This window comes from Pipistrellus kuhlii, unplaced genomic scaffold (assembly GCF_014108245.1).
Source record: "Pipistrellus kuhlii isolate mPipKuh1 unplaced genomic scaffold, mPipKuh1.p scaffold_m20_p_1, whole genome shotgun sequence".
NCBI classification, from domain to species: domain Eukaryota; kingdom Metazoa; phylum Chordata; class Mammalia; order Chiroptera; family Vespertilionidae; genus Pipistrellus; species Pipistrellus kuhlii.
The window spans coordinates 31,544,781-31,572,302 of NW_023425404.1; the positions used below are offsets into that span (position 1 = coordinate 31,544,781).

General features: G+C 40.0%; 1 protein-coding gene across 12 annotated transcripts in view; it reads right to left on the bottom strand.

Moving 5' to 3' along the window:
• MAP2K5 (mitogen-activated protein kinase kinase 5) overlaps nucleotides 1–27,522 on the bottom strand; it is a 242,176-nt gene that overhangs the window by 52,463 nt on the left and 162,191 nt on the right. For 6 of the 12 annotated variants that reach the window (XR_004987983.2, XM_036437900.2, XM_036437880.2 and 3 more), the window contains 2 exons: nucleotides 11,165–11,191; nucleotides 10,823–10,855 (listed from right to left, as the gene is read on the bottom strand). The exons of 2 other annotated variants lie outside the window; for them this stretch is intronic. Coding sequence is in view for 9 of the 10 variants with exons in the window: in XM_036437900.2 (XP_036293793.1) it covers nucleotides 10,823–10,855; nucleotides 11,165–11,191 (60 nt within the window). In the remaining variant the exon portion in view is untranslated. The remainder of the gene's footprint in view (nucleotides 1–10,822; nucleotides 10,856–11,164; nucleotides 11,192–27,522) is intronic. 4 more of the 12 variants (XM_036437910.2, XM_045581233.1, XM_036437860.2 and 1 more) reach the window with 1 other exon arrangement.

The following is a 27,522-nucleotide window of genomic DNA, read 5'->3' on the forward strand; positions in this document are numbered from 1 at the left end:
GGAGCTTTCCTATGAATAGAATGGTAATCATCTTCCTATGAAGTGCATAAGTGCCCCATCTCAGTGAGGGCCTGACTGACACCCCATTTCCACCCTCCCCTTCATACAATTTCTCACCAAATCCAGCTTATTCTAGTTCTCAAATACCGTTCAAACATGTTAAAGCTGTCCTAATTAAAGCCCTCATAGATCAGATCTATGGCTTCATAACTGTCCTTCCCAATAATTCATCTTCCACAATCCTGTCAGAGTGATTTTTCTAAAACTCAACTCTGCTTCTGTTATCCTCTGCTTAAAACTTTCAGGCCTTCCCACCCCCAGATATGCCTCCGGCACAGTATGTAAAGTTCTTTGAAATGTGGCCCTTACCTCATCAATTAATACTTTGCCACGCATTACAGCCATAGTAAATTCCTGCAGGGGCTTTGAGTGTCTCTGAGGTTAACTCCTACTGGTGCTTTGGGCTCCCCTTCTCTGTAGAGCCCTCTGGTACATTATCATTTCCTCCATTATTAGCTCTCTTCTCTGAGTATCCCAAGTACCTTGCCCATAATTTTATTACAGAATTTATGTATCTGCAAACATCATTAAATACCTTACCATGAATACCCACTTATGTGAGTGGGTAAAATAGCCACCATGCTCCTTTGAGATCTCAGGCCACCAAGGCTCATACCACCTATACCACCTGCAGTTTAGTTTAAAGCGATCTAGTAGGTATGGCTGTTTACTGGTCTATAGTCTTAACTAGAGCAGAAACTCTTGAGTAGCAGTACTTGCAACTTATTCATTCCCTATCTCCAGTATCTAGCTCTGGGGAGAATACAGGTCAACAGAATGATTAACTGGGCTATAATCAGTGGTTTTCAACTGTTGTTGAATCTCTGTATATTATTCTTTATTTTAGTCAGTGTATGCTTAATTTCTAATTGGACCTTTTTCCTATCCCTGAGGGTCTCATTAAATTTCTCAGAGGTTTCTAGAAGATTCTTGAGTAACCTTATAACCATGGTTTTGAACTCTATATCCAGTTGTTTGCTTTCCTCATTTGTGACCTGTTTCTTTGTCTCCACATTTGGCTGCTTCCCTGAGTTGATAGAGTGGCTTTGTGTGCTAGGTGTCCTATAGGGCCCAGTGGCTCAGCCTCCCCAGTCACCTGAGGTGGACACTCTTGGTGCACCCCTTTGTGGGCTATGTACACAGTCTTGTAGTTAAGCCTTGATTGTTTTTTATATCACTGGGAGGAATTAATCTCCAGGCCAATTGGCTGCGAGGACCAGTTGTATCTACAATGGGAGAACTTCTGTGTTGGAGAAACCTTTATGAGGCAAGATTTGCTTCAGTGGGGTTTTGGTGCTCACTGAGTCTGCCCCCTGAGTATGTCCCTTATGAATCTGAGGAGTTGTAATTTGGATGGTCTCACTGGACCACTGGGTGCTCTGGCTCTTGGATCTCCAAGGAAGTGCTAATTTAGCCTCTGCCTGAGGCCACCCAGCAGAAGCTTTTCTTTTCTTTTTTTTTTTTTTTCATGCAGAAGAAATCTGCAGATTCCTCTTTGTTTGGGTTTTGGAGATGTCCAAATGAGGTCCAGCTGTGAAGCAATGCAAGCTGCTGCGAGGCCTTGGGCCTTGTTTTGGATGTTCTGGGTCTCTCTGACTCAGCTGCAGTTTGTTAGGTTAGTTTAGAATTCAAAGGACCAGGCATTCATATGCAAAAGCCTCTGTGCTCAGCTTGGATGAGGCAGAGTCCAGGGCAGAGCAAACAGCAATGGCTTCCCATCAGCCCTACCCTAAGAGGCCTGCTGGCCTCAGTGTCCTGTGGTAATTGCTGCGAGCACCTCTGAGAGAAAGCCATGCTCCAGTTTTTCCCATTGACAGACAGTTCAGTTTCTCCCTGCATGAGTCTGAGTCCCCAGAGTCTTGCCCAGAGCTGGAGTTCAGAGCAGTCAGGAGCTTTGGTCTTCTCCTGCTTGAAAAAGACAGCTGCAAACTCAGTTGCCAGACCTTTCTGTACACTCGCACCTCCGTACCTATGCCTTTACTTCCATAGCTCCTGAGTCTTAGTGTGCTTTCTCTTTCCTTCTAATTGTAGAATTTCCACTCAGCCAGCCTTCTTGTGGTTCTGGATGATGTCCGTTTTGTCTTTTAGTTGTAGTTTTGAAGTTGTTGTGTGAGGCAGCAGTTCAGGTGTTTATCAATGCCACCATCTTGGCTTCTCTTGCATAGAAGCTTTTTAAAATGTGGTCACATGCAGACTCTTTCCTTCCTTTTCTTTTCCCTTTCCCACTTCTCAGTTTTCTCACCCTCTTCTTCTTGTCACCCTCTTCTAGAACAAAGATGTTAGCTGCCTCTCAGTTTGGCTGAGATATGTGGAAGTATCTGTGTGATTACCCAGTTAACCTCTTCTCTACCAGGTGCCAGGTGGGGGCTGGCATCAGACACTGATTCCTTCCAGAACAGGGCATGTTTGCTGGCTCTTTTAGAAAACGTCAGAGGACCCATATCTAAGTGAAGAGTCCATGTGAGGCCTCCAGGATTTTAGGTGTTTGGTGGGGTGGATGGATGACTGTCTCCATGCATAATGACTCTTTTTAGCACCACTGTAATGATGTATGTATGCTGGCCAGGCAGAAAAGTAAATGGTGATGGTTCTTTTATGTCTTCATTACATTTTGTGATTAGAGTCATAAGAACTTACAGAAGGCACAGACTTTTATAAGTGGAATTTTATAATGATGGGCTATTTAATATGTCTTTGGCCAAGAGTCTGTTTGCTCCTTGAACAAACACACCTTACTCCTCATCACTGAGGAGCTAAGGACAACAGCCCCACCACCTTCCTCCTCTTCTTGCCTATCACTCAGCTGGCCACTTCCCTTCCATCCTCCTCTCCACATCCCTGCTGTGGCACTCCTGTCAATTCCCTTTTTCCAAGCTACAAATCTTACAGGGAAAGCCAGCATCTTTCCCACCTCCCACACTGGGAGACAAAGGCCTTCTTTTAAGAATTATGACTTGCCATGGCTCTGCCTGTCCGTGGCCCACAATCCTGGCAATGTCACAGTGATCTCACCATCTTGACGGTGTCACATCTAACCAACTGTTACCTAGTGTAAGGTCACAAAGATTTACATCTGTTTCCTGTCAAGGGTTTCATAGTTTTAGCCCTTATATTTAGGTCTTTGATCCATTTGGAGTTAATTTTGTATATGATGTTGGGTCCTAATTCATACTTTGGCATGTAGATATTCAATTGTCCAGTATCATTTGTTGAAAAGACCATTGAATGGTTTTGCATCCTCATTGAAAAACAACTGACCATGGATAGATAGGCTAATTTGCGAACTCAAAATTCTATTCTGTGTCTATCCTATGCCAGTACCAGACTACCTTGATCACTATAATCCTGTAGTGAGCTCTGAAATCAAGAAATTTGAATCTTTCAACTTTGTTCCTTTATCCCCCCAAGATTGCTTTGACTACTCTAAATAATTTGCATTTTCATATGAATTTTGGGATCAGCTCATCCATTTCTGTAAAAAAGCCCACTGGGATTTTGACAGGGCTTTCACCAAATCTGTAGATCAATCTAGGGATTATTGCCATCTTAACAATATTAACTCTTCCAGTCCATGAATGTGGAATAGGTTTTAAATTATTTCTTTAATTTCTATGATGTTTTGTAATTTTCAGAGTATAAGTTTTCCACTTCTTTTGTTAAAAGCATTCCTAAGTTTTATTTTTATTAATGCTATTATAACTTAATTTCACTTTTGGATAGTTTATTTTAAATTACTAGTGTATAGAAATAAAAATGATTATTGTGTGTCAATTTTATATACTTCAATCTTACTGAATTGCTAGTTCTTTAGTGTGTTTTCTACATATGTCATCAAAAAACAAAGTTTTACATCTTCCTCTTCAACCTCCGTATCTTTTCTTTTTCTTGCCTACCTGCCCCAGCTAGAACCTCCAGTCCAATGAATAGAAGTGGTGAGAGTAGACATCTTTCTCTTGCTCCCGATCGTAGAGAGAAAAATCTGTCTCTTACCATTAGCTATGGTGTTAGTCATGGGTTTTCAGTAGACACTTTATCAGGTTGTGGAAGATCCCTTCTCTTCCAAGTTTGTGGAGTGTGTTAATCATGAAACGATATTGGTTTTTATCAATATTAAGTTTTTTTTCTTTATCTATTGAGGTGACCATGGGATTTTTGTCCTTTATTCTATTAATACTAGGGGCCCAGTGCACAAATTTGTGCACCTTGAAAGGAACTGTTCCACAAGGCTGCAGTGGGCACAAAGGCAGGTCTCGGCCCATCCTCCATGCCTGGTTCAGCCCCTCCTGCTCATCAGGAGCAGGGGAGGTGGAGAAGCCCTGAGGGGTGATTGGGCCGGCAGCTGCCACTTACACCTGCTGATAGCCCCGAGTGATCAGGTGCGAATGCCAGGCAGACCATGGCATGCAGGAGCAAAGAATTTTCAGGAACCACCAGAGGCTCACCCTGATGATAGCGACTGGTGCCTCGCCTTGGTCTGGCATCCCTGCTCACCTGCTCCACCATCCCACTGCAGCTGATGCTTGCCATGTTCCCCGAGTGCCTCCTGGTGGTCAGCGAACATGAAAGCGACCTGTTGTTCGGTTGTTCCACTATTCTATTTGCACATTAGCCTTTTATTATATAGTGTATTACATTAATTCCCAAGTATCAGACCAATCTAGCATTTGTGGGATAAATTCTACTTGGTTATAATGTAAAATTCTTATATGTACTGCTAGATTTGGTTTTGCTGGCATTTTTTTTGAGGATTTTTGCATCTATATTGAAATTGGTCCATAGTTTTGTTTTCTTTTGAAGACTCTGTTTGGCTTTGGTACTGGCTTCATAGAAGAAGTTAACAAGTGTTTTCTCCTCTTTATTTTTTGGAAATATCTGAGAAAGATTGATGTTACATTTTCTTTATACATTTGGTAGAATTCACCTGTGAAGTCATATGGTCCTGAGCTTTTCTTTGTGGGAAGTTTAAGAAAATTATTTACTTGTTATAAGTCTCCACAGACTTTATATTCTTGAGTCAATGTTGGTAGTTTGTTATTTTTCTAGAAATTTGTCCATTTCATTTAGGCTATCCAATTTATTGGCATACAATTGTTTACAGAATTCCCTTATAATGCTTTTTATTTCTGTAAGGTTGGTAGTAAAGTACCTGCTTTATTTCTGATTTTAGCCATTTAATTTTTCTCCCTTTCTTTTTTTTCTTTTCTTTTTTTTCTTTTCTTTTCTCTTTCTTTCTTTTCTTTTCTTTTCTTTTCTTTCTTTCTTTTCTTTCTTTCTTTCTTTCTTTCTTTCTTTCTTTCTTTCTTTCTTTCTTTCTTTCTTTCTTTCTTTCTTTCTGTGTGTGTGTGTGTGTGTGTGTGTGTCTAGCTAAAAAGATTTGCTTATTATTATTTTTTTTTCAAAAGAACCAACTTTTGGTTTTATTGATTTTCTCTGTTATTTTCCTATTCTCTATTTATTTCCACTCTAATTTTATTATTTTTTTCCTTCTGCTTTTTTTGAGTATAGTTTGTTCTTTTCCTAGTTTAAGGTAGAGGTTATTGATTTGAGATCTGTCTTTTTTAATTTACAAGAATTCACAGCTAAAAATTTCCCTCTGAGTACTGTTTTTGCCATATCCCATAAGTCTTGGTATACTATGCTTTCATTTTTGCTCATCTCAAAGTATTTTCCAATTTCCCTTGTGATTCCTTCTTTGTCCCATTGGTTTTAGGGCAGTATATTGTTTCCACATATCTGTAAATTTCTCTAATTTTGATTACTTCTGTTTTCTACCACCTGGACTCCTTGGCTTTTTGGCCAGTTGTCCATTTAGTCTCTATACTCTGGGTACAACATTGTCCTTTTTCAAAGACTTGCTCTGTGTCCATCTTCCTTACAGAAGAACAAGAGTTAACCTCTCCATCAGACCTACCAGATGTTTCACACAGAGTGCTCTGCCATGCCATTCCCAGGACCAAACCCTACTTACTTTATATCTGCATCAGGGAAGAACAATCAGTATAACTACGAATTATTCAGCTAACATCTTAAACAATCAAGCCCATTATTTGTCTGTATGTCTGGCCCAATTATAGGCCATTGCTAACCACTAAAAGTTTGTGCTTATATTTCAGAATCATTTTGGTATTTTAGAAATCAGATAGTTCTTACTAGGAAATAGACACTTGCTTCAGAAGATACTTCTGATTGGTATAAAACATGGCTTATATGAATTTACTTTTTACTAGTAAAATGAATAAACTGAAACATAAATTAGAGATTTGTTAACCCTCTTGTCTCAGTGTGGTATAATATGCATCCTCTAATGCACATGTGTCAAACACAAGGCCCGCGGGCCAAATCCGTCCCGCCAGGCCTTGCAATGTGGCCCGCACCGCGTTGTCATCACTGCACTCTGCTGCGTTTCCATCACAATGACAGTTTATGACTGTTCAGGAAACCATTCGGCCCGCGATTTAGGCTGGATTTTAGATTTTGGCCCCTTCTCTGATTGAGTTCGACACCCCTACTAATGAAATAATTATTCGTTTCTGTGTCCATGTCTTTTCCAAGGCTCTGGACGACTTGGGAAGATCAAGGGGGAAGTCCCCACTTTAGTCATTGCAATTCTCACCATTTCAATCCACTGATGGCCCCCACTAGCTGGTTCCAGCCAGCCTGGGATTTGGTGTCTCAGGTATCATTGCTGTATTTCTACCTTCCACACCAACAATGTGGTCAGCCTTTTGTTGCCAGCCAAGCTGGGAGCCCAAATTCTGGGGAGAGTATCAGACAGCCAATGTTGGCTTGGCCCAGGATTTGGGACTATCCTTCTGTCTTCCTACACTGACTCACAGATTCAGCTTGCAGTTGGCCTGGGTACCTTGCCGAGAAGTCCAGTTCTCCGTAAGCTTGGATGCTGTCCTGACTATGGTCTGTTCCACTTGGGCTAATATACACAGTGGGCACTTTTGATAACTACTAAATGAATGAACACAATCCCTCCCATTTTACTTCATTAAAGATGACTATGTTTGACCTTACACATACCACTTAGGTATTTGATTTCATTTGTCACTTAGTTTTGCTCAGATCACTATTAGGAGTGAAAATACTGAAGGCAGATGGTCAGATGGCTAGGGCAGCAGGTAGAGAATGGGGAGAGTCAATAGAAAACGGGCAATGACAGGAGAGAATGAAGGAAAAACACTAAGCAGAGCAGAATAGCCATGTAGGGCCATTGAGTCTGGGAGAAAATGGCTCTCTGCATCTTAAGAGGTCCAAGTGCCAAGGCCAAACACACAGGCAAAACGGTTGGTAAAATTCAATGAAAGAACCAGACAAGACCCATACAATTCTATAGCGCTGGAGGGCATGGATACATCCAAGTACCATGCTCAGAACAAGGATCTGAGTCATCAAGAAAAGGTTAAATGGTATTCAGTACACTCTGCCAACAGGCTGCCAAGAGCAAACACATTTTAGAAACATTTCCTTCTATAAATGCGTATTTTCTCATTGATGTGAGAGCTTAAAGTAGTAATTTCAGTTATCTAGACAATTAGGGCCACCTTATTCTCCAAAGATCTCAGATGGATAAGGCACCATGGCACACATCACTTACAATAAACCAAAGATCATTCTAACATAGGTCCTCAGAGACTTGGAGATGGCCTGATTAAAACTTGAGGGCTTTAAAATAAGTTTTTTTTTTTTTTTTTTTTTTTTTTTTTTTTTTTTTAAGAGAAGCAACTCTAAGGCATCAGCTGGTATCTTTAAGACATCACTCATATCCTGAATTATCTAGCTCTAAGCCAGACTACTCTACCCACCCAAGTTAATCGGGATCGCCCAGATTTCTGATTGGAGCTTGATTCTCCTGTTATCGTACTTTGGCTACCCTTCTAGTTCCTCTTCTATGGCCCAAGATTCATCTTCATGATTCTTTCTTCTATGTTTAACTTTTGGTGTCATCTATTTGGACACCTGGTGTCTGACTTTGGCTTTGTCCCATGATACCACCTCCTGACTCCCAGACTGGCTTTGCCATTCACTTCTGTACACTCCAGGGATGGTTCCTGCCCACTTGGTCTTGCTTTACTTTTTTTTCATGCTTTGCCAGGCTATACCAGTAGATCAAGCTGCATCCACATAATAATGAAGCATTTTACACTGGGCTTTGCTTAGCTATTTTAAAAAATATATATTTTAAAATTTATTTCAAAGAGGATGGGAGAGGGAAATAGTGATATAGAAACATCAATGATGAGAGAGAATCATTGATCAGTTGCCTCCTGCACACCCCATAATGGGGATTGAGCCCGCAACCTATGCCTGTGCCCTTGACTGACATCGAACCCAGGACTCTTTAGTCCACAGGCCAATGCTCTGTCCACTCAGCCAAACCAGCTAGGGCTTCTAGACTATTCTGTATATGACTCTAAATACATCATCTTGTTTGAATTAAGCTCCCTTAAAGATGGTATTTTTTTTTTAAATCCTCACCTGAGGATATTTTCCCATTAATTTTTAGAGAGAGTGGAAGAGAGGGAGAAGGGGAAGAGAGAGAAATATCCATGTGTGAGAGAGATATCCATTGGTTTCTCTCACAAGCGCTCTGACCCAGGGCATGGGATCAAGCTTGCAACTGAGGTATGTGCCTTTGACTGAGAATTGAACCTGAGGCCTTCGGTCCATAAGCTGACATTCTAATCACTGAGCAAACTGGCTAGGGCTAAAGGTGTTACTTTTTTATCTGATTTTTCTCTAATATAAACAGTATACACTTTTATTGACTATCCTTTTCACAATGGAGTATTTCTCATGCCCAAGAAATAAAATGGCTCAAAACCTGGCTGGTTATATTCACTCAGGAATAAGAGCCCTAAAAATCAGATGCAAATGAAGATAGTTAATTGCCCTCTGAGATCTAAAAGGGGGAGTCTTAGCCCTAAAAAGACATATGAAAGAGACTCTCACACTTTAATGTGCAAAGAGTTACCTGGGAAGCTTGTAAAAATGTGGAATCTTGGGCTGTCCTTATAAAGTCTAATTCAGTGATCTGGGTGCAAGAATCTGCATTTTTAACAAAGAGCCTTAGATTTCTGATGTAGTTGGCCCTTGGACTACCCTTTGAAAATTAAAGGACCATCAACCCTCTCCTTCTTAGAAGCTAGGATGCACCTTAGAAGTTATGATACATTTGGCCATTTCTTTCCTAATACTCTTATTACCGAACATCAGTTCAGTTCCAAGACCAACTTATATTTGTTTTGGTAAAGACAATGTAAAATCTCCAAGTTTCCATATGTGCCTGTGGGCTGACTGATGCTCTATCCACTGAGGGCAATGCTACTTTAAATAAGGAATGAAGATATCCATTTGATCCAGAAAGCCTTCAGATTAACTCTCCAGCAATACATATATTATTGGTGAAGGACTTCTCTACCTGGCTGGTTTGATGCCCAGGGGCCTGGCAGACGAAGAGCAGTGGGGCCCAGGAAGCATGGGCGGCTGTGCATCTGACTGGACAGACCAAGATTCCCTGGGCACATCTCTAAACAATCCTAGAGGGGAACCTCAGGAAAATCAGTTTATTTGGGAGGATTCTGAGGGGGATAGGATGCTTTTGGAATCCGAGATGACAGGAGATATTGATGAGCTGTTAGATCCAGGAGGCCTGTCTGCTATTTGAGATAATGGGGGCTCCATTTGTTACAGGACGATGCCTTCATGTTTGCTCTAACATGGCTTATGGCTTGCAGGGGATATATGGACTGACTGGTGCAACCATTAAGGATGTTAGAGCCCCATTCTTACTATTACTGGGATATGTGTACGCATTTGTGTTTTTCCTAGGAGGATCTTTATTTATTCTCCCAAATCTCACAACTGGTTATACAGATGTTTAATTGAGAGGAATAATTATGAATTACAATTTTTTTCTTTCAAACTTTCCTATCTGATTCATTTATTGCCTTCATTACAAGTGTTCTAAATTTTGTAAAATTAAAGTTAAAAAAATAAACACTGCTAGTAGGCAAGCCCAAGTCTAGAAAAACTCAGTTTTAAAAACAGTTAATGTTTCTTAATTGAGAGCCTTGTGTACTGTAAGAATGCTAATTCACAGAAAAAAGGAATTTAAAGTCAGAATAAAAAGTAGACAAAGTTGACTGAGAAAGAAATACAGGCAGATTAATCCCTCAGAGGCAAAGGGACAGGGACACTCGATGGCTAAGAATGACCACAGGTAGAGAATACCAGTTACAAGCGCACAAAGTTAGGAGTATATTCAGAAAATGCCTAATATGGAAATTAAAGCTGAACTGTTGACCTAGAGCTTTTGAACACTCTGATATGCTTTGGGTAAATAAAGCAAGGAAGAGAAATTTTATCCGACTTCTGTTTGCTATTCAACTCTGACCCTTGCCTACTAAATGACTTCAAGTATCTGTTATGGGAAAAAATGATACCACTTTAATTTCCGGCTCCATCCCCATCTGGCCAGGGAGAGAATAAATTAATATTATCATGTTTTGTCTTTAGGGCCTCTGATACCCTCGAGGACAAGCCTGTGGGACAGTCTGTTTTGGCAGTGATTCTCAGCAAGAATCAGAAGAGCAAGATTCAGGACAACGCCAGTTCACGTAACACAGCTCAGAGCCATACAACACAACTTGCTCCGAGGATGTTGGGCATTGTGCTTCATTAGGAAACAAAATATAAGCTTTCCACACCATTAGGAATGACTTTAGGAGTGAAAGCACATAAGACGATGCCTCACCTCATCAACAATGCACTGTAGAAGCTGGAGAGGCTGCAATGGGAGAGAAGAGGAAAAAGTATTAGCCTCTATGCAATATCTTTACAGTGGAGTGGAAAGAAAAAATCATTAATGCAATAAAATATAGCAAGATTAATCAACAACAGCAAACTCTTATAAAAACATTGATGCTCAGGATGTTCTATTATTTCTAATGGTACCTAATCTAATACAGGCAGTTAAAGGTTTGCATTTTCTTCAAAATGCAATTTGCTAAGTTTAAAACAAGGCATTCAAGCATGCAAAGGGAGCAGCCATCAGGAAAAAGAAAAGTGAATTTTTTTCTGAAGTCATAAAGCTTACCATTAAAGATCCCTGGTTTTTCTGAATCTGAAAAAAGGCAATATGTAATTAGCATGTCATAATCAAAATGACTCACTTGGACACATTATGATCACTGAGAGAAAATTATTGCATTGCTGGTGGCAATTTGTGGGCATGTGTTAACACAATTTACATAATGAAAATACACAAATGTTAATAGCTCGCTTCTCATTTATAGGCGAAAGTCAGCAGAATGTTAATTTCACACAACACTTTTTAGTACCCTCCAGGTTGTATTAGAATAGGGAGAAAAACCATAATCCATTTCAAAAGGCTGTTTACGATTCAGATATAAATAATGTTTTATATTGCTAGATTGTGAACACTGGGCTTAATGTTGCAATCATTGCTAATGTTATGAAGCTCACTCTTTTTAAATTAAAAACCGATTTATTTAAAATTGAAATTAAATCATAGTCAGAAATTAGAATTTTGGATTCCTGCCAGTGTTTGCTCACAATCCCCTATTTTGTGAAGAAAACTTTAATTATGTGGTTGAAGAATTTGTCTCTAACTCAGGAGTAGAGTGAAGACTCCACCTTTCCCCAAGTTCCTTCAGCCCGTTTCCAGGGCAGCAATGCTCTCTGGGAAAATCAAATCCTTGCAAGTTTTACCCAGCTTCTCAGGGGATAAAGTAGGGGGAAGGAAGAAATGCCTGGTCCTGATCAACATTCTAAAGGCAGGCTGCTCACACATCTAGCACTGATAAACCATCTCTTTTAGGAAGTTACTAAAATACGATACCAAATTAATAAAATGGCCACTGTAATTAAAGCATTGAACACTCTAATGACCCCTCCCTATGCTTGCTCTTATTACAAACTCAATGAAAATGGAGTCCCAGGTACTACATTTCCTAAGAAGGAAAATTTCAGAAATGAAATGACTGACGGGTCAGTGGTTGCTGGCATAACTAAGCTGTAATCTGCTGGTAAAATATAGGAAAAACAGTAATAGTCCTCCATATGTGTTTTAAAAATTTTGTTTAATCCTTACCAGAGGACATGTTTATTTTAATTTAAAAAAATCTTTATTGTTGAAAGTATTACATAAGCCCCCATTTCCCTCCCTCATTGACCTCCACCCCACACCCTAGCCCTTCACCACCTATTATCTCTGTCCATGGGTTATGCATATATGCATACAAATTCCTTGGTTGACCTTTTCCCATCCACCCACCCACCCACCCTCCCCCGCCTTTCTTCTGAGATTCCAGTTTGTTCTATGCTTCTATGTCTCTGGATCTATTTTCTGCGTCAGTCTATTTTGTTCATTAGATTCCATATGAGTGAGATCATGTGATACTTGTCTTTCTCTGGCTGGCTTATTTCACTTGATATAATACCCCCCAGGTCCCTCCATGCTGTCTCAAAAGCATAAGAGATCCTCCTTTTTTTACCGCTGCATAGTATTCCATGGTATAAATGCACCACAGTTTTTTTATCCACTCATGTACTGATGGGCACTTGGGCTGTTTCCAGATCTTAGCTACTGTAAATTGGCTGCATGAACATAGGGGTGCACACGTTCTTTTTGACTGGCGTTTAGGTCTCTTAGGATATATTCCTAGAAGTGGGGTCACTGGGTCAAATGGCAGAGGACATGTTCATTAGTTTTAGGGAGAGTAAGAGAGGGAGGAAGAAGGGAGAGAGGAGAGAAACATGGAATGGTTACCTCTCATATGTAACTGAACCCTGGCTGAGAACTGAACCTGTGACCTTTTGGTGTACTAGACGATGCTCCAACCAACTGAACCACACTGGCCAGGACCCCCATATGTTCTTAATGATGCTTTAAAAAGTTCACTGATCTGCACAACCACCTTGAAGCTGGCAGAAATGACCATCTCTACTCTATGCTGGGTAACTGGACCTCTCAGAGGATGGGGCTGCAGGAATAGGCTGTGGTTGTGCTGGGTCTCCTCCAATGCTCTCCTCTCCAGAATCTGTATTATATTACACCTGCCTATAGTCACAGTATTGCTTAAAAACAATTAGATATGCATATATATTGGGCCTGGCCAAGTTGATAAAGTACCGATTTTGGTGTGTGAGTTCTTTTCAACTAGACTGTAAACTTCTCAAGAGCAGAAGCTATGTGTTGTCATTTCTTTTGCATCTATAAGGGCTGATCAGCAGACCTTCCACCTAGTGCTTCAGTGTTTAAAAAAGTGCCTTTCTATGTATTATCTCAACGAAACATGGTGCCCACCATCACCCCCTTATCCTTATCACCTCCTCCTTCCCAAACTAATTTTTCCAGAAACCGTTGTCCCAGGCTAACTGGCTTATTCCACTTAAAAAAAAATTAAATTACAGTTGACATTCATTATGATATTAATTAGTTTTAGGTGTAGTCTTAATCTATTTAATGATGTCTTAGTTATTGTTCCTTGATCCTCTATCAATGAGAACTTTTGGATAAAGCTCTGCAAGTAAAGATTTACATTAAAAAGCAAGACAAAGAAGTTAACTACCACCCTGGAGAGGTTAAAGATTTTACTAACAAGCCACACCTCCTTTAAAAAAATCTTGAAAAGCCCAGGTAACTGTGCTTTTAAATATTTTTAAATGCACATGACACCCCACCTTACTCCCATTCTTGTTAAGATGTATCTACTTCAAGGGGAGAGTTATTTGTAATGAACCAAGAATTAGAAATCCATTTTGACCTCAAAGAGAATGTTTTCCACACATTTCCAACAGTCATGGGGGTTACAACATTCTCTGAGGAAAACATGGGCAAACATTCTAAGCGAGATGTTTCAAAATGAATTCAAGAATGAATCGCGAGACAGTGTTCCCAGTAACATGAATGGAGGAAACCAAATGAGTGGAAAAGAGGACATTTACTTATGAACTGCTGTCTTGGAGAAGGTCTCCTCCTCCTTGCCTTATTTTGTGGGTTTAATGCATGGTTTAGCCAATTTAAAAACTGCACTATTTTAATCTGACTTCTTTACCACAAGAAAGGGAGAAAAAGAAACAACAAGGTCTTTTTCTATGATCTTATCACGATTCTGTTTTGCCCAGATTTTTAGAGAGACATTGTTACCAGGTTTTATTACACAGTTTTGATAGTAACATATTATAGGAAATCATCTTCATAAATTTTGTATTAAGGTAGCAGTGCCAGCACCTGAAATTGATTCAAAATGTTTAAGATACTCAATTACTTTTTAACACTGTTACACAATGCGGTGACTTATATCTTCTATTTCCCAAGAATTTGATGATGTAACATCATTGTAATTGATTCATTTTCTCAATTAAATAAAGCTACTGTGCTTTTCTTTATATGAATGCCACAAAGACCATAGAGTTAGATGTATTATCTCCTTTCTCTGTCTCAGATATATTGCCTTAAAGGCTATATTCTGTTCCTCTGTTAATTCCACCAGAAAATTTATTGCCACAGTCATATTTTTCAAATTCTGATCTGCTATGTACTCGACTGTATTTATATTAGGCGTATTTTTCACTGCTAAACTCTTTGTTGTTTACCTTTTTCAAAATCACATTACAGTACAGCGCAGCAGCCATAAAACAGATACAAAGTCAGCCTCCAGTCCCTGCCTCTGCTTTGGCACACAGTTCATGAGAGAGGGAAGCCCCCACGTTAACAGCACTTAGAAGTGGTGCTGAGGGTGCTCAGTATAAAATGTGAGCTTCGTGAATGCCTCTCTTTATTCCGGGTCTGCCTTCCGAATGCTCAGCTGTGGGAGCAGAGTTCAGAGGGACACAATAACATTGTTAGAGCTGATGGACTGCCTGCACCGCACAACATATGAAATGCTGTTTATAACCCACTTGTCCAAGTCTACCTTCTTGCTTATACATTTTGCTTGTGTTGAGTTTTCTGTGTCTAACTTTGGGACAACGAACAGAACAGTCATTGCTCCAGTCTCACCTTTTGCTAATCAGTTTCTAAAACTAGTAGCACTTTGATAACACTAATTAGATGAACCTCTTCCCTCTTCCGGGCATAGCTTTTTTCTTTTGCCAGTTCTTAGATCCAAGATTTCAAGGTATACTAACAAGAATTAGTTATGCCTCACTGTGATATGAGAGAGGCTGTTATGTGATTAAACAGGGAAGAATGACTTCATAACAGCCAGGCAAAGTATCAGTTAGGTATCAGGATGTCACTGCGGTAACATTTATCACGTGTTCCTTCGTAAGGACCATATAAATGGCAATTAGAAAAGCTCCCATAACATGACTTAAGACTTTGGAAAATGAGCCTGGAAAGATTCCCAAAGCCAACGTTTGCCTGTGGGGCTTTGACTCTGAGGATTAAAAAGCAACTTTGGAAGTCTCCATTATGCTCCTATATCTGTAGACATACTTTACAGACAGTGCTAACACTGACTTGACTACCAGCCATTTTACATTATATGCAGAAGCACAATCAGAAAACTAAAATGAATCCACCTATGTAACTTAAAGAAGACACCAGCTATAGCTTTCATTTTCTCTTTTACTCTCTGAAATTATGGCTTGCCCTGCAGCTGTTGTCTGGGAGATTTATGTGTGACCTAGGTCAGATCTTCCAATATCAGTTGACAAATTCTCTCTTTACATATTTACTGCTTTCCAAGCTTGTGTTATTTTTCTCTTAAATAGAAAAAAAGAAATATAAAATTAAATCATATGGCTGGAATTTTTAAAGAATATCATTTTTATTATGTCACTGACATCACATTCTAGCTCTCTGCTTTACTCTTTTTTAAACTTCAAATTTCAAGAACTGTGGCTATATTGCAAAGATTCTCCTTTCAAGCCAAATGCAGTAAGCTAAATATTAACAGGGGTTAAGGTAAACTGAGACTTTCATACTCTAAATGGTTAGAATGACCTAACGAATATTTGAAAAGGAAGAGGCCTCAGAGATATTCTAGTTCCGTGGTCGGCAAACTGCGGCTTGCGAGCCACATGCGGCTCTTTGGCTTCTTGAGTGTGGCTCTTCCACAAAATACCATGGCCTGGGCGAGTCTATTTTGAAGAAGTGGCATTAGAAGAAGTTTAAAAAATTTGGCTCTCAAAAGAAATTTCAATCGTTGTACTGTTGATATTTGGCTCTGTTGACTAATGAGTTCGCTGACCACTGATCTGGTTCAATGTACTCCTTTTGCTGGCAGGGAAATTGAGGCTCGGAGGGGAGCAGTACCCACAGTCACAGATAGAACCTGGCCTGAAACTGCTGCCTCCGGAGGCTGCCTCCTGTGGGAAAAGGCATGCACTTTGGAGTTAGAAAGACCCCGGGATTCCATGGCCTCCGAAGCTCCCTCTTCACTGGGCCCAGGGCTCCTGTCTTCATGGTGAAGGGAGGAGACAAAGGCGCCCAAAGACTCCTCACTGAGCCTCCCATTCAGGTGCCATGACTTTTTTCCAACTTGAGGGAGAACTGGTACCAGATTCAACCTCATATTACCTGGCACAGCATAAGGCACTAAAACTTAGGAATGTACCACCTCCAATCTATTATATCTTGCCAAAATTTTTTTTAAAAAGTGCCAGATCTCAAAAAGGTGTGGGAAAAAAATCCCTTCCACATGACTGTAAACTGAGTACACACTTTGTACCACTAATGTAAAGTAAGAGTTCTCAGACAAAGGACTGTTTTGGAAAAAGGAACAGAACTGAGTTTACTCTGGTTAACCACAAATGGAAATTTTGGCATTTTTAGATACTGATTATGAGACAAAACAAATGAATACTATATTTTATTTCTAATAATACAAAATGAACAAGTATATATAATTGTGCCATCCTATCTCCCTGGGCCAGCCTCTTAAATTGTTCAAGTTCTTATCATGTCTGTGAGACTATTAGTGTACTTTTATAGTACAAAACAAAAAACGAAGTCATAAAAAATTTAAATAAAAAAAAAAGACTCAAATTATAAATAAGTCATCGGAAGATCTAACAGAGAGCTACTCACTATGTAGGTATAAGAAAATCACTGTGATTCCCACATCCTAAGATCCCCTCGGACGCCTTCTCTCTCCCCGCCCTCAAGCTCCAGCTGGGGTGCTGGCCTCAGGAGTGACCAGGTCTGAAAAGCTAAAATGTAGCCCTGACCTTAACACACAGCTGGGTGGGAGAGACAGGCTCTCAGAGGCCTAGCGGAGGGCAGCACTCCGATGGGACCATAAATTAGATCACTTGGCTCTGTGGCTTCCCACGTTCAAGGACAACGTATTTTACAGGGAACACGCCACGGGAGCACCAAGGTCTGGAGAATGATTCATTCGCTGGGTCTGCAGTCAGGGAGCAGGAAAGGGACCCGACTGCCAGTCCACTCCTTTCATCCCTGGTGTCTTTAAAACTGACGGAGCTCGTGTCCTGTTTTACACAGGTGTACAGGCGCCACAGGAAACTGTACTCTGGGCAAATGCAAGTTTTGATATTTAGAATCCACATTTTGTGAGAAAAGCAGGAGCCTGGACCATCATTCAAAACGACCACTGTGAATTACAGAATTAACCTTTTCGCTAATGGTACAAGGAATCTGTTAAGCGCTTTCCATTCGAAGAAGATTTTAGACATCTCCTCTATCAAACCTTTTCTTTTCTTACTTCCAAAAAAAGGTGGTCTTATTTCAAATCTGGTTTACCAGTTGTGTGATGGTGAGAGCCGGGGAGGTGTTTTTTCAGAGAAAGGCTTCTTGACCATTCCACTCTTCACCATCCAATAAATTTATTATACTATAGCAAAAGTTTTTTTTTTTTTTTTTTAAATGAATCGTCTGAAAGGGATTTTCTGGAGTTAACACTCAGTGTATCCCTATTAGCTTAAATCCTCCTCAGGCCATGGAATCTAGAACAATGTTAGATATCACGTAGTCTAACATTCCTTGCCCCATAAAGAAATTCGGTTTGCAACATTCCTGACAGACCGGCAAACTGCCTTTGGCTAGGAGACATCCCACGGTGGGATTCCAATGATTCTGTCTAGGGTAGCTGAGATTGTTAGAAAGTTCTTTCTCATTCTGAGTCCAAATATGCCTTCCTCTAAGATGTGCCCATGGTCGGGAGCTAGAGTGGTTAAGCTTTATGACAACTCTTCACATATTTGAAGATAGCTGTCCTGTCTCAACAATGTTTTCTTTCTTGGAATGAACATCCTATTTGCTTCTTATAGTCATTGCTATGTTTGATTACCTTCTATTCTCCCCCTTCTATTAGCAACGACACTAACAACATTCCCCTGCCCCAAGTAGCCCCTATGTGCTTTATGAGATGATGACTTTACCGACCGCCTTCCAGGGGAGGCAGGTGGTTCAGGCTTAACTAGTCAGCGCCATCACAATCCCCCAGAGGCAGAGAGTTCAATGGGCCCAATCAAACTGAAGCCTAAGACCTCTGGTTGCATGTGGGGAAAAGAGACAAGCTCTTCCCTACTAAACTGGGGAGCCAGTTGCCCTGGAATCCCAACAGCCATTCTTGGTCTGTGAAGGTAAAAGCCTACTAAGAATAGAGCTAAGGTGACTTGTTGGATCAAGTTCTACCTGACGCTAGCTATACACAGCTTTTTGATCACGTGATTCAATACATTCTGCTGTAGTTAAGGCAACTCCAATTTGGGTTTATTACTCCCTGGACCAGCTGCCTGGAAGCACCAGGCATGATTTCACATTTTCCACCATTCATTCACCTTCCTCTGCATGTGATGCCATAAAGTATTATATCCACACCAGAGCACACCTCGGACTGACTGGCCTAGATCAGCTTGTTCTGGACACTATATGCTATTTGGTAGAAAGTTATGGAATATATAAGGGCATTCACCTTTTTGATAGCCATATCACATAGTTGGCTTTACTGAGAGAAACAAAGAAGTACATAAATCTTGGACTGAAAAAGAATTACTTCTTTCGTTTACTCTTTTTATTTCTTACTAGAGGCCCAATGCACAAAAATTCATCAAGAACGGGCCTTCCTTACCCTGGCTGCTGGCACTGCCCTTTCTGCTCTGGCCCGGAGCCACCTTTCCACCCTTCCACCTTCCCACACTGCCCCTGGCTGCTCAGTACCTGTATATGCAAATTAACCCACCATCTTTGTTTGGTTAATTTGCATACTCACTTCTGACTGGCTGGTGGGTGTCGCAAAGGTACAGTCAATTTGCATCTTATTAGTTTATTAGTGTAGATGTGCTTCATACTGACAGAGTAACTGAGAATCAAATGAGTGAATAATTAAACCAGTTATAGGATCTAGACAAGTCTGGTAAAGTTTCCACCTGCTGCCTCTCACCTGCAACAGACAGAACTGCCTCAGCCTTTTGTTTGGGCAACACTGATGCAGAATCATACATTCTGCCTGGCTTCCCACCCCTGTTTGATTCTTGAGTCTCTTTTCACTAATACTCCTGATGACCAGGCTTCTGTCTAAATAAGTCAAAGCGATGAGCTTATGTCTTCTGACTGTCCATCCTACCTATTGTTCAGTCTACCTTCCTGATAGTATAAATCCATGTCTTTACTTATATGAGAACCCTCAAAAATCTAAAGGCAACTATCACGTCTCCTTAGAAGATTTTATCCTCCAGGTACTAATGCTGGCAGGATGAATATTGGAAGAAAAAGGGACAAAATTACTAATTTAAAGTCTAAGAATACATGTTGATTCTTAGTTCCTCCTGATTCTAAAATATGCTATGCTAACATGTGAATGGTAAAGTTACACTAAATCATTAATTTGCTGATGCATACATGTTTATCAAATACTCACTCTATGCCAGGCACTGTAATAGACTCTAGGACCTAGAAGATGGATAAGATACAACGGCTGGACCAAATAAATAAAGTTCCTGAAACTTAGTGGAAGAACTAAGACATAAGCACAGATCTTATACTCTCGTCTGAATGCCACTCAAAGGTTTTAGTTTGTACCTCTCTCATCTTGATATAGATAAATCAGGTTTCAATAATCTCCAGAGAGTTCTGGGGAGATGGTGATGAGAAAGACTGCTGAAGGTGTAGAAAAGAGAAAAAACTGCTCATACAAGTTATGAAAGAAGCATCCAGTTTTGCACTTTTCAGACTCTGTTTACCAAATAACTCTTAGTTCCTGTAAACAGTGCCTGGAAGGCACATGGGCATTTCTTTAATTACTGTCAGCGAAACCCTGGACAACAGGCAAAGCAGTGTCTTGGATACACATTTACCAAAAAGGCAGATGCGTTATCAGACTCTTACCTTTGCCCAGGTGTTGGGTAGTGAGGCTTTGATATGTAAATCCAGTCAAGCACCAGGAATGTTCGGGCCTATTTAAGAATGCAAATAATCTCCTTTTGTCTTAACCTTTTGGTGAAACTTCCTGGTATTTGGGATATAAAATAAACTCGATGGATTGGCTCTGGGTCATTGTCTCTCCAGCAGAAGAGGGCAGTGGTCCTACCTGGTTCCCAGCTTTTGCCTTCTATTTTGTGTCTCGTCTTTTTCTTTCCCCCCTTGCCTTGCCTTGCCTTGCCTTGCCTTGCCTTGCCTTGCCTTGCCCTGCCCTGCCCTGCCCTGCCCTGCCTTCCCTTGCCTTCCCTTGCCTTCCCTTGCCTTCCCTTGCCTTGCCTTGCCTTCCCTTCCCTTCCCTTCCCTTCCCTTCCCTTCCCTTCCCTTCCCTTCCCTTCCCTTCTTTTATTTCTCAATCTCCAGCCTCCCCTACTCAGGAACTGGACTCGCTCTCTCTTTCCGTGTTGGAAAGAGAGAAACACCTGCAAGTTCCTCCAAGATATTACTTATATTCTAAAAGCTAACAGATAAAAGCAGAACGCTCTTGTGTCTGTGTGTGCATGCATGTGCTTTTGTGTGGGAGAGTGGATTCCCACCTACTCTGTGTCCTGTCTTCCCATCACTCTGCAGGTCACTGACCTAGGACACTGCCATCAATTTCCAGATGAGGAAACTGAACTCTGAAAAGAAATAAAGTCACACAACTAACAAGAAAAACCAGAACTTGTGTTAGCTGTGTGTTTGATTGGGTAGAATCCATATAAAGACAATAATTTATGACTTATTGCATATCACCTGCTGCCCCCTGGTTCCCTCTGCCTTGAACCATTGAGTGTTTCCAGCTGCCTGGCTACCAAGGAAGTACTGGCCTGTCCAAAGAGCAGGGGCTGGACTGAGGCCTTTGGCTGGAACTTTCTCTTGTTTTACTGTATTTTACCAAACCAGTCAAGGTCTCCTTACGCCCAGAATGGTGCTCTCTGCAACCTGTATCTGAACAGAAAACAAAACAAACCTCATCACCCCCTCTATTACCCCCTGTAATCTTTCTTTTCTCCTCAGAGTTCCTTTCCTCAAAAGACTTTTATTCCTCAGCCTTGCTTTCCTTCTCTTGATGGCAGTGACCATCTACAGACCCTGACAGTGTATACAGCACAACAGAGTCCACTCTTGGTTCTAACTGGATGCCTCAGCTTCCCATAATCCCTTGGTGATGACACCTTGGTTCTGTGCATAAACAGACAACTGCCTCCTTTCCTAGCTTCTAACGGTTCCTGGAACCCTCTTTCCACCTGGTGTGTCCTGGGCAATCTCTAGTCCTAAATCGAATCAGCTCTTTGCTCCTTTTAGGCAACTCATTGATTTTTCAATGAACTTAGCTCGTCTGTTTTATTGGCACTAAAGAGGGTTGGGTTCTTAGCATCATTAACATTTTAGTTGAGGAAGAATTCCCAAACCCCCCAGGCATTAATCCAGAACGGTTAAGCATCTCAAAAGTAATCTGTGCTCAAACAAAGCTTGGCCAGGTCTGTCCCCTTTTTAACTTGGATGCCAATGAGCTCCTAGCCTCAAATCTACCCAAGTTTTCTATACTGAATGGTGATAAGTAAAACACTGGAGTACAATAAAAGTTGATGTCTTTGTCTGTTGCTGCTGCTGCTACCCGCTATTAAAGACCACTTTCCCCCCAGGGATCCATATCCATCAGCAATTACCTGGCAGGCATGGAGCATCCTGGGATAGCAATTTACATCTCTGCAGACACACCAGTTGGAGGCAGTACTTGAGTGGATGGGTGGATAAAATAAGGATGGCCATTGGAGTGCAAAGCCTCTGGGTGCCTTATCTCACTTTGTCCCCCACCATCCCTCTTGAGTAGGAGGACAGTTTGACCCTGTTGCTGACTATCTGGTAATCATGAGTGAGCAATTTAATGGTGATGGACCCCATTTCTTCCTCTATAAATAAAGGAGTTGGACTAGATCACTGTTAAGATCTCTTCATATCCTAAAATTCTATGATTCCATGAAGTAGCAGACTATATCAAAACAAACAAACAACAACAACAACAACAAAATCCACAAAAAACCAAAGGGGAAAAAATGGGAGGTCTCCCAGACCACAGAGCTAAGAGAAAGATAAGATGACAATGCCACAACCTGAAAGCCAACCTGGGTACCGAGTGTATTATTATACTTCAAACTTCAATTCTATTTCTGGGCTAAACTGATTATTTAAAAATTATAAGAGAATCATGGTTCCCAGTTACTGAACTGAAAATGACTGGACTTTGTATGTAATTCTATGCTATGATTGTGGTTATGAATGATAAATTGTAACTCAAAAAAGAAAGGCTGTAAAGGAAGGCTCTATGGGATCAGAAAAGTAATTCATTTTAGTCCTACCTGGTGTGAGACATGGTCATATATTTTCAGAGTTACATAGGTAAATCCCTAAAGTACTTTCTGTTAATATAAATAATACTAATATTACCTTGCTCTTGTTATACCACCTTATATTTTTCAAAGTGCTCTCATAGGTGTTAGCATATGTGATCATGACAAGACTATCCCTCCCCTGCCCCTAGCAAGTGTGGAGAATATGCTGTAATGTGCCTAGTCAAATCATAAAGGATGGCTGGCAAGCCCTTATGTGCTAACTGACCTTAGGGGCAGAGATCTCAAAATGCAATGATTTCCAACCTCAGACTGGCTCCCAGTCATCTTAGAGGGATTCATGACATTCTCAAACCCAATTTCATCATCTGGTCTCTGATACATTTGTCATTTACATCCTGACATACCAACTCTCTCCTTTACTGTTTTCCCCTCCCCTTTCTGACTTCCTTCTCAGCGTTGCTATACAAGTTACCTATAGAAATTCCAAAACTGTTAGGGAAATGAAGGTAATGATAGTAGCAGTACCTACTGAGTTGAAGTATTAGAAAGACTCCAAATACAACATGCTGCTTTAGATGTTTATCTTCTACCAGGTGATTCTTCTTTTGATTAAAATGCCTGGAAAGTGCCTGCCCATCTTCCCAGTCTTAGAGCTCCAGCTCAAGCATCACCCCCTGTGAAATTCTCATGGCTTCTTGAAGTGAGCTGACCTGTTCCTCTAGAGTCCAGAGCATACCACCTCTTATAGGTTCCTTTCACATCAACTCTTTGTCTATGGTGCCTTATCACCACCACCCCACCCGCCACTGGATTAGACTCTTTGAGAGTTGGGACCACATCTGTTTCATTTCTGTATGTTCATTGTGTAGCACCGTGTCAGGTAGAGTAGATGCTCAATGACAAATATATGTTGAATTAAACTGAGATGTACATCATATGATCGTTTAGAAGAAGGTGCAATAAAATCAGACCCCGAGGTAATTGCTTACAAAAGAAAGACAGCCCAGCCAACGGGGCTCAGTGGACTGAGCACTGACTCATGCACCAGGAGCTCACAGTTGAATTTCCTGTCAGGGCACATGCCTGGATTTCAGGCTCGATCCTCAGTATGGTGCGTGCAGGAAGCAGCTGATTGATGTTTCCATCTCCCTCTCCTTCTCCCTTCCTCTTTTTCTAAGAAAATCAATAAAAATATATTAGAAAAGAAAAAAAAGAAAGAAAAAAGATAGGAATCACTAACCTATAGTAGTTGGCTAACTACTATAGCTCAACTGGGGTATTAATAAGTAACTTATCTTTCATGGAAATTTTCACATTTCTAAGTTACCCACATTTTGGGGATGATTTATCTTCCATTTCTCTTTATCTTAAAGATATACTAGGAACCTACCTCTTATATTTGGCATAGACTAAGCAAATAAAATGATTTGACCTGTTGATGAGTATGAGATAAATACTGGGAGCATTTGACATGACAATTAAAAGGTTCCTGGGAAGAAGCAAATGTGTATATGTAAACATCTTCATATCACTTAAATTTCACCTCTGCATATTATGGAACATAAACGCTGACTTTATGGTGTAAAATATCAGTATATTTAAAGTGTTGCCAAAACCGGTTTGGCTCAATGGATAGAGCGTCGGCTTGGGGACTTAAAGGTCCCGGGTTCGTTTCTGGTTAAGGGCATGTACCTTGGTTGCGGGCATATCCCCAGTAGGGGGTGTGCAAGAGGCAGCTGATAGATGACTCTCATAGATGTTTCTAACTCTCTATCTCTCTCTCTTCCTCTCTGTTCAAAAATCAATAAAATATATATATTTTTAAAAATGAAGTGTTTATATCCTAAACAGTGAGGACAAACATAAATAATGAATTAAAACATGTAGGCTAGAAATCTGTTTAGAAAAAAAAATTGCATATCATTCTTTTTGCATATCATCAAATAGAGATGAGCATGTGAAGTTTGGGGTATTACCTATCCAATACTGTTTATATTTTATTTTATTTTATTTTTTTATTGAAGACCTCACACTTAAAACTGGATACTTAATAATTTGCATTAATAGATAAATAAGATAGTGTTATCTATGGTCTAAATTTAACATTAACTATAAAACAATGTTAAATTATCAAAATTAGGATTAGTAACAATATAGTCCAAGGCTTTTAAAAGATGGATAGAATTTGGAGTAAAAATTCTAGTATTTTAACATTAGCTTTTGTGAAGTGTTTAATATTTTAAAATAGTTTTCATAACATATGCTTTCTACTCTATTATGAGAGAAAAATACTCTACCCACAGCACAATTTATTTCTACAAAATAAATGAATGCTTGAAAGACAGTGTGTCAATTGAAAGAAAAAACATTAAAATAGCAGGTTTCCAAGCCAAGTTAAACAAAATATTTTCTCTTTGACAAGCTGCTTACATTTAAATGAAAACAGGGCAAATCTGGTCAATAATATGGATTGCATATAATAAAAAGGACCTTAGATCATGTTAATACAAGGATCAGAAGGCAGTAACTTCAATTAAAACCACCCAATTATTTAGCAAACTTTCAGATACAGCAAATAAATTAATCTGTTTTAAATGAAAGTGCTCAGATAAGTAGCTTGTTGACCTATGAGTAAGTCTCACTAGCAGCAATCACAGCAAAGCAAGAATCTGCTGAAGCAAGGAAAAGCCCCGAGATCAAACAAATGCTATCAGTAATCAAAAAGCATTTGCAATACATACTTCCTTGGTTAGTAGCAGGGGGTTCTGAGCAAACGCCCTCGAATTTTGATACATAGTGTATAAAGGGCGGACACATTTCTCTTACTCATGAACAACGGGGGTATTTTGCTTTTAACCACGGGATATTTTCATTTCTAAACTATCTTGTGAAAAAGGCCAGTCGTTCACTTAAAATCCTATATTACCCACTTACGTTTAACTTGTATTGGGATTTAAGAATGCCTCTTTATTGAGACGAGCAATATGTCATCATTTTGTTCAGCTAACAGGCCTGACAGACCCTGTCTCCTTGAGTTAAAGAACAGCAGATCTCTATTTTGTACCTTGGTGGCAAAAGCTGGCAGAATAAATGAGAATTAGCCAATTGGTAGTAAAGGTTTTTAATCCTAAAGATGTAGACTCACCTTTTACCTTAGTCTTAATTATTCTACTTGCCCAGATGGTGGTATTTGCAACAAAAGTGACCTCTATATATTGCAACAATTTATTTGAATGCCATTCTAATGTATTTTTAACAGATAACTTCATTATTCACTCTCTTATGTTTTTGATTCCTTTTACTACTTATCATCTTCTTTATTTGAAACAGATTTTTAACAGATAATCTTGGTCTTACAACAATATCTTGCTTGCATTTTATTCAAATAATTCTTAAAAACAGCTTAAAAAGCCGTTTGGAATAACATCAAGCTTGCCATCAATCAAACGAAAAAATTCCGCTGGCGGTTGTATAAACATCAGATCAAGTCTGATGTCTTCAAGGATTTCATTGTGAACCATAAAAAACTCCATTAACTTCTGACAAAGAATGCAAATTAATCACAACATGGGGTGAAATGAAATTAAAGGCTCTTTTCTAATCAATGACAAGGCAGGATGAAATATTTGTTACTCTCTCTGCACCCAGACTGCCTAGGATGTTTGCACTTCCTTTGCAAAGCCCCAAATGTAAGGTGTGAATACAGATTCACCCACAGTCGCTGCTTAGCCCTCCCATTCCCCCCACACTCCCCTCCCCCTCCCGAGCTATCTGCTTACAAGTCGTGGAGATTCACAAAACACACTAATCATCTGAATCTCAGGTGCATCCAATTTGTTATTCACACTCTCCCATGCCAGTGAAAAGCCTGGCGCAGACAGATGCACCAGGAACCCTAAATGACAGTTTGGCCTCCGGAAGTATGATCACTACAGCAAAATCTAGTACAGCCTCCAGGTGAAATGTCTGGAGCTCCATATGGAGCAGGGAAAATTAACAACAAGATGAAAATCACTGCAGCAGCGGGGAGTCGGAATTTTTGAAAAAAAAAAATTTAAAGATGAAGAAAGAGAAGTAATAAATTAATGGGGTGTGAAAACATTCAAAGCTTTACAATACCAGGGGCACTATTTGCTCAGATTTTTTTTTTCCCTTTTTTTTAACTTCAGGTCATTTTGATGTAATTTATTAACCAAGATCAGGAAATATCGCCAAAAGAAGAACAACATTTTTATACATGCAAAAGTACTTTAAATACATTTGTATCTGTGTTGTCTTACTTTCCTGTGGCATCTTGCTTACCAAATTTCCAAATGCCAGAGCTGGCACATCCCCTGAGAAGTCTCCTTAATGGATTTACTATCATCCTTATGCAGAAAACTACTGTAAAGTTTGAATAAGGGATGATGATTTTTAGCATGCAATCTTTTTTATTTCTCCTAAATTATGGTGTCATTAAACAAACCATTGCCCACCATCATGTTTTTTAAGCCAACCGAATTTGGATCTACATGATTAACTATACACAGCTCCAGTCCTTGTCCAGACCTGCACATCTTACCAGATTACTATTAAAGCTAAATTGTTCAAGAAATTGAGATACTCTCTGTGTGCAAGATGCTTTAAACACAATTTTTCATTGTCCTATTGCAGAATAAGCTTCCCAGGCACCCAGAACTGAATGGTACTGGGGTCAGTTGGAGCTCC